The sequence below is a fragment of the Vidua chalybeata genome, chromosome 22 (assembly GCF_026979565.1).
Source record: "Vidua chalybeata isolate OUT-0048 chromosome 22, bVidCha1 merged haplotype, whole genome shotgun sequence".
NCBI lineage: Eukaryota > Metazoa > Chordata > Aves > Passeriformes > Viduidae > Vidua > Vidua chalybeata.
In genome coordinates this window covers 5,830,312-5,840,253 of record NC_071551.1, presented here as the reverse complement: position 1 = coordinate 5,840,253, position 9,942 = coordinate 5,830,312, and the positions used below count along the sequence as shown (strand labels likewise).

At 48.6% G+C, this 9,942-nt stretch overlaps 1 protein-coding gene across 4 annotated transcripts in view; it reads right to left on the bottom strand.

Moving 5' to 3' along the window:
* Positions 1-9,942, bottom strand: part of CFAP74 (cilia and flagella associated protein 74) — a 67,396-nt gene continuing 57,454 nt past the window's right edge. For 2 of the 4 annotated variants that reach the window (XM_053962667.1, XM_053962669.1), the window contains 13 exons: positions 9,726-9,833; positions 8,925-9,091; positions 7,620-7,763; positions 7,146-7,255; positions 6,740-6,795; positions 6,384-6,503; positions 6,025-6,177; positions 5,588-5,717; positions 4,894-5,048; positions 3,928-4,066; positions 3,027-3,148; positions 2,442-2,576; positions 1-541 (listed from right to left, as the gene is read on the bottom strand). In XM_053962667.1, coding sequence (XP_053818642.1) covers positions 428-541; positions 2,442-2,576; positions 3,027-3,148; positions 3,928-4,066; positions 4,894-5,048; positions 5,588-5,717; positions 6,025-6,177; positions 6,384-6,503; positions 6,740-6,795; positions 7,146-7,255; positions 7,620-7,763; positions 8,925-9,091; positions 9,726-9,833 — 1,653 coding nt within the window. In that variant the 3' untranslated portion in view covers positions 1-427. Of the gene's footprint in view, positions 542-2,441; positions 2,696-3,026; positions 3,149-3,927; positions 4,067-4,893; positions 5,049-5,587; positions 5,718-6,024; positions 6,178-6,383; positions 6,504-6,739; positions 6,796-7,145; positions 7,256-7,619; positions 7,764-8,924; positions 9,092-9,725; positions 9,834-9,942 lie in introns of those variants that run through there. The other 2 variants (XM_053962668.1, XR_008434556.1) reach the window with 2 other exon arrangements.

The following is a 9,942-nucleotide window of genomic DNA, read 5'->3' as shown; positions in this document are numbered from 1 at the left end:
TTGAATAAGAAACTTTATTTGGTCTTAGAAAAAGTCAAGGTTTTTCCAAATCCTACAAAAAGCATCTGAAATTGGAAAAAGATAGAAACTCACTTATGTGGATGTAAACCAGATACCCCTGGTGGAATGCCCACCTTTGGGAGACATGGGATTAACAGCAGGTGTAGCTGCTTGGGGCCCTCAGTAATTCTTTCCTCTAACACAAGATTATTGTCACAGAGTCAGCTGGCAAGTCAAGCCACTGGCACCAGAGTTTACAGAGAACTTTGGGTGAAACAGAGCAGAAATGTTACATGGCCCTTCCTTCCCACATCCCTGCTGCCCTCACTTATTTGCAACAATCTCAAAATCTCCCCATGTTCCACCAGAGATCCAGGTATCTCCCAGAAAAGTAATCTCCATCTTCTTTCCATTTGGCCTGGATCCCTCAGCCAGTGGGAGCAGCTGCAGACACAACTCTTGCCATGAGCAGGACTCGGTAGGATTCTGTGATGTCACCTTTGACAGTCAGGAGGGCTGACACGAGCGGGGGGTCACTGGTCTGCAGAGAGAACCACACAGAAACCAACCTGGTCTTTTGGACATAGGAGACACGAGTTGATCACCTTCTAAACTCTGTTTCACATCTCAGTGCTCAAGGCACCAATTTTAGCTACAGGTGACAGGTTACAGCCACTGTGCTGGCTCCTCTCTGTCCCCAAGTGATGCTCATGCTGCAGCCAGTGAGGTATGACAGTGACTCAGCATTCTGTCCCCAGAGTGCCACAGAGACTGTCCCCACGTCACAGCCATGGCAGCTGGGCACAGCAGCAACCTCAGAGCTCCCAGGGAGGGCTGGAAGGAAACGGATCCTGTCAGCCCCCAGTGAGTGCTCAGTGTTGTGCAAGAGCAGGGGTTACCAAGAGGCACGATGCACACTGGATACATCCTGACAGGAACTCTGCCGCCTCTTTCTGCTGTGATGGCAGAAATCTTTTAATTTTGGAACCAGCTACTCATTCTGCCATCCCACACATGGGGAGTCAATGCCTCCAGTCTCCATGAATGGCCAAGGAGGTGAATCAGGAAGGACAATCACAACCTCATGGAGTTGTTGGGACATCATATCCAACCTCTATGATACAAGGATGAAGTAGCCAAGGAAATGGGGCACTTAAAGTGGAAAATCCAAAGGCCCCATTGACTTCCAGGAATGTGCCAAAGGAAAGGCAGCCCATGGCAAAGAAATGTGTTGCAGAGTGATCCATGTAAAGTCATTTCTGGGCTGGCAGGGCTGCAGCAGTTCTGTCCCAGTGCCCTACAGAGCTCACTCAGGGCACCAGAGCCTGTTAACAGCAGCTGCACTTTGGCCTTTGGGCTCTGGAACAGTGACCTGCAGGAAGGAATTCCTTTGCAGTACAAGTGGCTCACCCCTGTCCTTGTCACCACACAGCCCTTGGGGAGGCAGGAAGGCTCCAGATCATCCCATTGTTCCCAGCATCTGTTCCCAAAGTGGGGTTTGTACCACCCCTGCTCCTTCAGGGACCACGCAGGAGCTGTCACCTGGCTGTGTCTGAGCCACCTCTGCTGCCCACACCCAAGAGAAGCTGAGGGTCACACCCCAACAGGAACTGTGGTGACACCCCAAGAGGAGCTGAGGGGTCACATCCCAACAGGAGCTGTGGGTCACAGGAACTTTGTGTGACAATCCAACAGGAGCTCTGGGTGACATCCCAACTGTGGGTGACACCCCAATAGGAGCTTTGTGCCACATCCCCAGCAGGACCTTTGGGCCACACCCTGACAGGAGGAGCCCTGTGTGATACTGCAACAGGACCTTGGTGTCACACCCTGACAGGAGCTTCGGATGACACCCCAAAAGGAGCTGTGGGACACACCCCATCAGGAGCCCGGTGTGACACCCTCCAGGACCTTTGTGTGACACCCTCCAGGAGCCCGGTGTGACACCCTCCAGGACCTTTGTGTGACACCCTCCAGGAGCCCGGTGTGACACCCTCCAGGACCTTTGTGTGACACCCCTCCAGGACCTTTGTGTGACACCCTCCAGGACCTTTGTGTGACACCCCCAGGAGCCCGGCATGACACCCTCCAGGACCTTTGTGTGACACCCCCAGGAGCCCGGCGTGACACCCCATCACGGGTCCTGTGTGACACCCCCGGGAGCCCGGTGTGACACCCTCCAGGACCTTTGTGTGACACCCTCCAGGACCTTTGTGTGACACCCCCAGGAGCCCGGTGTGACACCCTCCAGGACCTTTGTGTGACACCCCCAGGAGCCCGGTGTGACACCCTCCAGGACCTTTGTGTGACACCCCCGAGAGCCCGGTGTGACACCCCCCAGGACCTTTGTGTGACACCCCCGGGAGCCCGGTGTGACACCCTCCAGGACCTTTGTGTGACACCCCCGGGAGCCCGGCGTGCCGGCCGTGCCGCAGCCTCACCTGCAGGTCGGCAGGTGGCACCCACGAGACGCCGATGCGCTTGAGCTGCCCGCGCTCCAGGGCTCCCTTGGGGCCGTCCAGCTGGAAGCCCGCCCGCCGCAGCTCCGGGCCGCTGTCCAGGCTGAACTCCACGGCCTGGCACGGGCACACGGCACTGTCACAGCTGGGCCGCAGAGGCTGCACTGCCCCTGCCCGAACTGCCCCTTGAAACTCCAGCTGTCCTCCACTGTGACGTTCATTGTGTCACCTTGTCACTAAATACGCCATTAAAATAACAGGATCAGAACTGTAATTCAGTTCTGGGCTCAAAATTCTGTATTCCAGAACTGAGGAAGCAAACTGCTAAATTAAGTTTGTTGCTGACTTAGTATGATAACGCTAATTCCTTGTATTAGCCCCTGAAAACTAAGCTTATTTTAAAACACTGTGCTTTTATAATGTCAAATTCATCAGAAACTCTGAGAGCTGCTTTTTTAAAAAATTATGAATTTGTGAATTTTGGACAGAAGGAACGAGCAGCCCGTTGCACACTGTCAGGATCCCATACAGCACCTGGCACAAACCTGCAGGTTTTATTTCTCTCACCTTCTTGGCTGCCAGCTGAGGAGTTTGAATGGCCCCCACGGTGATCTCTGCCCTGGCTGGCTCTGCTGAGCCCTCCACAAACTCCAGGAGAAGGAGAAGGGACCTCACTGCTCCCTGTGGCCCTAAACAAACAGCAACCAGGTCAACTTTGAGACAGACAAAACAGAGCCTTTGGGGGTTTGGAACCAGCAGAAATTGCAGCAGGATGGTTCAAAACAAAGGGATGTGGTATCAGGAGTTGGCACAGACAAAGAGATCCTTTCACAGAGTTAGTGAAGAATTAAGGAAAAGGGGGGTTTGGATAATTTGCAATTGCAAAGTGCAATTGTTACTTGTTTATCAAGTTCCAGGCTCTTTTCTAGCCCATGGCACACACCTCTGTGTATTTTATTCCTACTTATGTGTGTGTGTGTGCTTGGACTTATTTACAGCTCAGGAGCTGTTTGCATCCTGTCTGAACACAGATCCTGTCCCAAGAAATTAAGGAAGAGTAACTTCAAACCCCTGGAAGTTTCACAACAGGACAAACAGGAGGATCCAGGATATGTGATTATACATGAAATAATTTCTCAAACATTTCATACACTTCAGAGAAGTGGCAGAAAGCAAAAGCATCTTAATTCTTCATAGTAGTATTACATTATAATAATTTTTTCAAAGTAGCTGCAGAGGTAGAAGATCATCATTAAGACAAAACTGCATTCAAATGAAGATTAAAACTTTCCTTAAGAGAAAGTTTTATGGGGGTTTTTTTGTGTATTATGAACATATGCTGTAAGATAATGCTTATTTTTTCTGATTCTGGAAAAATTGTCTTTAATTTCATTTTTTCTTTAAGGAAGAGGAACATTTCCATGCCTGATCCCTCCCTGTTCCATAATAAACAGTGGTGGCACTTTACCTCTTTCCAGTGCTTTCCGTGGTGCCACAGGTGAGGTCACAGCCAAGGACTCCACGGGCACATCCAGGGGCACTCCCCCCTGCACAAACATGGGGTGATCCCGGGCTGCACCCTTCAGCTGGATCTCGTGGGCTGTTTGCTGGGTGAGACAGGAAGTCCTGGATGCAGGTGACAGCTCAGGTCATGAGCTGAGTGACGCTGGCACCTGACCCACAGCACCAGGAAATCGTGGCATCACCTCCCACGTGAATGATCCCAATGATCCTGAGCTCTAATGCAGGAGTTCTGCACCTGCCCTGGGCTTGCCCACTCTGGCACTTCTGTTTTAAACAACCTGGGAAACGTGCCTCAGGAGGGCACTGGACAATTTATACACAAGCACTGAAAGAGGCAAAACTTTTCTGTTGCCAAACGTGGGTCAAGTGTCCGTTCATCCTGAGCTTATCCCCCCCTGCATTCCTAACTGCAATCCCAAAGCTTGCAAGGACAGCAGCAGCTCTCGCTCAGCCCCAGCCCGTTTGCAGTGCTGCTGCTGGGCATTAGTGGTCACTCTGCACCAACTTTTGGTGTCCTGGCAGGGGCCCAGGGCTGCCCGCGGCGCGGCCACCTGCGCATCCGGCCGGAGCATCCCAGGGCAGCTCCGCAGATGGAACCTGGCACCGAGCGGCTGCAAGAGCAGCTCCCTGGTGCTCCTGCTCCTGCCGGGCCGTGCTGGGCAGGTGGAGCTCCCCTCTCCCCTCCGCTCTGCCATTAAATGCTCCCTGCAGGAGCCCCTTGGAGCTGTGCTCAGCTCCCGTCCCCTCCTGACGTGGGAGAGGACAGGGACGGACCCCACGTCACTGTTTTTATCAATTAATAACTGAATATCTAAACCTGAAGAATGTCAGAGAGCCCCAAACGTGCCCTTTCCTCCCTACATCAGTTCATCCAATATTTAGACTGTTCTCATAATCCTGATTGTCTCACCTTGCCAAAGAGCAGAACCTTGAGACGGTCAGAGTAGTAGAGACTTTCATGATCAGGACTGAAAGTAACCACAAAATCCTGGCTCATCCCAGCCTCAATTTTTCCTTCTGTTGGAGAGACACTGAACACACTGAAGCCATTATAGTTCTGTGTTCCTGGTAAATAGAAATGAGGATACAGATCAGAAAGGAGGACAGCTCAGATTTACTTCTTCATAAATTTTAAACCCATTTAATTTTTGTTGGAACAGCAAATAAATAAGAGCTGATACATGGCTTTGCAGCAAAACAGGATGTTAGGAACACCAGATAAATCCATCCATCAGTTTGATGCATTCATCTCCAGAGGAACTGAAGCAGCATCACCAACCCTTCCTATATTCTGACGTGTTTTTACAGATCTGGACATCTTTAAATGTAATCTTTAATATGGAATTATTGTGTGGATTTATTTAGATTTAAACACTAATATCTCCATATTTGTGGGTATTTGCTCAGGCTGCATAAATTTACAGCTCTTCATATTGAAAGAATTACTACAGCTCCTACTGGGGAGCAAAATGAAGTCTTTAATTTCAGGGCTGCAATGCCCCAGGTCTGACAGTTGTGTGCATCTAAGAGGACACAGCAATGCTGCTTTACACCTCCTGAGTCTTTAGCAGAGGAAAAAGAGGAAAGAATGAGAGGAAGTTTACCAACAATCTCTGTTCTCTGCAGAGAGGATGTAAGAAAGGATGGAATTTGCTGCCGGTCTCTGTCCCGTGTTGGTGAGAGCGACTCCAGTTGTACAGAGAACGGCAGGGTCAGGCTGGAAGTGTTCTTTATCTGGGGACATTCATTCACAGGACAGCATTTGCATTAAGGAAATTGATTCTCAGGCCTGTAAGATCCATAGTTTGCAAAGTGGCTGAATTTATTTTGCTGCATTAGTGCAGCTCTGTGTCCCCAGATGCCACCAGAGGCACAATCAGTGCTGCCCATAACGTGCCACACCAACCCTCGCTCCAGTCCATCGAATACTGGACTTTGGTTATTGACACACTTGGACAAAATCTGGGAGGAGACAGTTTGTGTTGTCTTCCCCCTCACAGGAACTGCTGCTGAGCTTTGCAGCTCAGCACAGAGGCCTTACCTGGACTGTGGCAGTCACTGTGTCCCTGGCCATGACGTATCCCATGTCCAGCACCTCTCCCACGGAGCACTCAGTGCTTGGCACCACCCCGTGCCCGGAGAGGCGGAGGCTGAGGCTGGTCTTTGCCACCTGGATGTCCAGAGTTTCCAAGAACTGCCCAGAGGGTGCCTGGGTTAGTCCATCTGCTGAGGGAACTCCCCACCCCTCCAGCTGACCCCTCCCAAAGGACCATTCCAGAACTGAGACAAGATCCAAATATTGGGACAGGGAACAAGGTTGTTTTCTGTTAGTAACGTGTGTGTCACACACCCCTCACATCTCTCCTCCTTTCTCCCTCTGCTCCTGTATCTTTTACTCACCCATTTATCCTCACTTGGACAAAAAGAGATGATGAGGGGTTTATTTTCACCTGGCTCAAGCGTTCCAACTGCTCTGACCAACAGGAAGGGGCCATTGGGATTCAGAACTGAGAATCCCAGCTAAAACATTGCAACTCAAGGAAAAAAATTCATAAAGATTGAGAAAAAAAGATATGAGAATAGATTCTACATATTGTTTACATGTCTTTGGTCTGAACTAAGCATCTATAAGCTTTTGAGAGAGCAATAACTCAAGAGAGAAGATGAGCTGGTGCTTTAGTGTCCAGCAGTTCTTCCTGCAGAGTCTGATTAAGCAGAGGCCGAAGGCTGAGCTCACATGCTCCAGACAAGGATACTTCCAGCTTCCCTGGGGAGATGTTTTCTATTGTAATTCTCTTCATCATTCTGTGGCCTGCAAGGAATGAAACCACTTCCCAAAGTGAGGATGCTCATTCCTGCCCTCCCATTCCTCCCCCTTACTTGTGCTCCTGCCTGAGCCAGACTCATCCCAGGCCTATGGCTAAGGCACCACTCAAAGCTCACCAAAATGCTTTCAGATTGGGGCAGTCACTTCTGGAGATTCCAGGTCCTTGTCTGGGGATCAGATCTGCTCTTCCATGGGCCTCAGCCAGAGGCTCCTTGTTTTCCACCTAAATACCCACTAAGGGCTAATTTCTATCCTGACTTTTGAAAATGCAAAACTGCTGAGAAGAACTCACTGTCAGAGAGAAACACCTCCAAACCAGAATTCAAACTCCATACCCACAGAAACATCCCCAAAATCGGCCCTGTTGATCCCAGAGTCAGAAGTGATGAGAACAGGCGGGGCCACAGCAGGGCAGTGCAGCTCCAGGTACAAGGTGTTGTGAGGGCTGCAGAGAGAGCAAAGGGATCTGAAAATAAAAGGGCAGAGCTCTGGGATCATACAAACACAACAACAATTGCCAGGGATTTGCTCCTGTCACAGGGTGTGACAGCACAGCACAGGGCTCGGTGACCGACTGTGCCCGAGCAGAGATGAGCTACAGCTGCCTCAAAGTTTTCACACAATTATTCCTTCAGCTGCTTTGATATTCATGTGTTTGATTCTTATCCAACTGGTGGGCTGGGAGCATGAGTTTCTACCACTGAGCTATGAAGTAATTAAGAGCAGAAAACAAATTTCTCCCCCAAAGGAATAAATCAGCAAGCCCACCATGTCCCCCTCACATCTCTGGGTTATCCAACTGCACCCACCTGCAGATTAAGTTCCCAGAGCTCTCCTCTCCACTGGCACGGCCACTTGCAACAGAGCATGGGATGATGTATTTGTTAAAACTCCCTCTGAAACTCCTCGTCAGGGAAGCCTGGGCTGCCCTATAAGCATCAGAACTAGAGAATCTAGGAATAGGAATTATCTCAGTGAGTGAGAGAGCAAAAAAACATCAAATAAATATCGGCTGTGCTATTTGTGATTATTGTTTCTTAGTCACACATTCAAAATGGAATGTAAGAGTGAAACTAAATGACAGTAATGGACCCACCCTGCAAAGTGGTTGGCTTTTGTTGTCAAAAGAGAATAAAAATGAAGAACCCTGGTAAGAGATGTTACACTAAAGATTGCAAAAACCTCAATACAATTTCCTTTGGTTGAATACATCAACCAACATAATTTCAGTGTCTTCCAGTACTTCTACATCATTTTAATGACATGTAAACACACAGAATCACATTCCTCCAATGCAGTATGTAGGCAATACTTCTCAAATAAGGATTTTTTAAAATGATCTTTACTGAAAGTGTTTAAAAATTATAATTAATGGATTGCAATGAACATGGGATTTTAGTAAAAGATATCAAAATATCCAGCACAGCCAAATGCCTGTTGCTTCAGTATGTGTTTACTTCCAAATACTTCCAAATTCCTGAGACTGGGCAGAAGTGTGGCTCTGAGAAGTTGAATTACCTGCTGTACAAGGGCCCTCAAGTATCAGATTTTGCATGTGAGTCTCCCAAGCTCCAGGCAGCAAGGTGCTGTTCTCCCTGAGGTGCTCACACTGCACAGGGACTGCCTCAAATGCACATTTCCCAGCACTGATGCTGACCGTGACTAATGTGCTGGACTGGGTAAGCTCTCAAATTAAAAATAGAAATTACTCTGTGCCATGGATTTGGGCCATCAGCTGGTTCTGGTAGATCTGTTCACAAGAGGTTTCTTTGAGTAGTTTCTGTTGGTCCCCAAGTTGAGCTTTGCAGTTGCCCTTTCCATAAACCCCGCGTTGGCTCAGCCCCATCCCCCGCACAGCCCCAGCTCCTGCTCCCTGACAGATTCTTTGAAGTCTTCAATCCTTCTGATGCATAAAGGGATTCTTTGCCTCACATGAGAGGGTACAGCTGTGTGGCTCACAAGCAGCACTAATTTTGGAAACAGCCTCTGCAACACAGCTGAAGCTGTTCCCTCTCCAGTTTGCTTTCTTGTCTACCTACAGCTTTAGTAGATTTATTAAACTACTTCTAAAGAGAATGCTGTCTGTGTAGTACAAGATGCTTCTGTTGACTTACTCAGGCTTTAACTCTTCGGGTTTTGGCTCTTTAGGGCTATTTACAGAAGCCAGGCTTTTCCTGCTTCCAGTCTTTCCTCTGAGAATGGAAACGCTCGATTTCTTTTGCTCTTTCTTTGGATCTTTCTTCTTTTTGCCCATTGGAGACTGAGGGGGACCACTGGAAATCTGACCAAGACAGGAGTGAGCAAAGAACACAGAGCAAGGAGGTGACACAGAGTAGGGGACAAGGGACAGCAGGATGATGGTGACAGCCCACAGACACAGTAGCTACTATAGACAAATTTCCAATAGTGTAAAGTTTAAAAATTAGGTTGAAATGGACATATTTTACTCCCTCTTAGAATAAGAGGTCTCCTCTTGGAGCAGGTGAGTCAAAGTCTCTATCTCATGGGAAATTTACCTGTTTATCTCATAATCAAAGACAACCACAGGTGCTCACATAAATTAGCTCACCTAAGGGTTGCATATAAAGTCCATGGATGCTGTAAATCTTCAAGAAGTTTAGAAGCTTTTTCTTTTTCTTTTTTTTTTTTTTTAGGAGTATTTCAGTTAGCATTTGCAATAAAACCCTCTAGGAATACTTTGGAAATGGTGAACATAAAATTAAATTATTGCTCAGTGAGCAGGCCACACACTGAGTGCACAGTCACATTCTTGTCCTTCATAGGCAGGTCCCTCATGGACCACAAGCTTGGGCTTTATTAATATGCAAATAATTTTATGATAAAAATACCATCCAGAGAAACAAATATCTGGAAGTGACAGACCAGCAGCATGTGCTGTTCTTAGCATTCCTTACTTGTGCTCCTGCCTCTGGCACAGCTGCTGTGCTGAGCCTCCGTGCTGCCTCCTCCCTGATTTGCTGATCCGACAGCGCCGGGCTGAAGGACACTCGGATGGAGCTTTTCTGGGAATGTGAGAGCACACACAGGAGTGAGGGCAGAGCTCAGCCCTCAGACACGTGTGACACCTACAGAGCTCAACAGGAGCACACACAATTCACACAAGTGCACTTC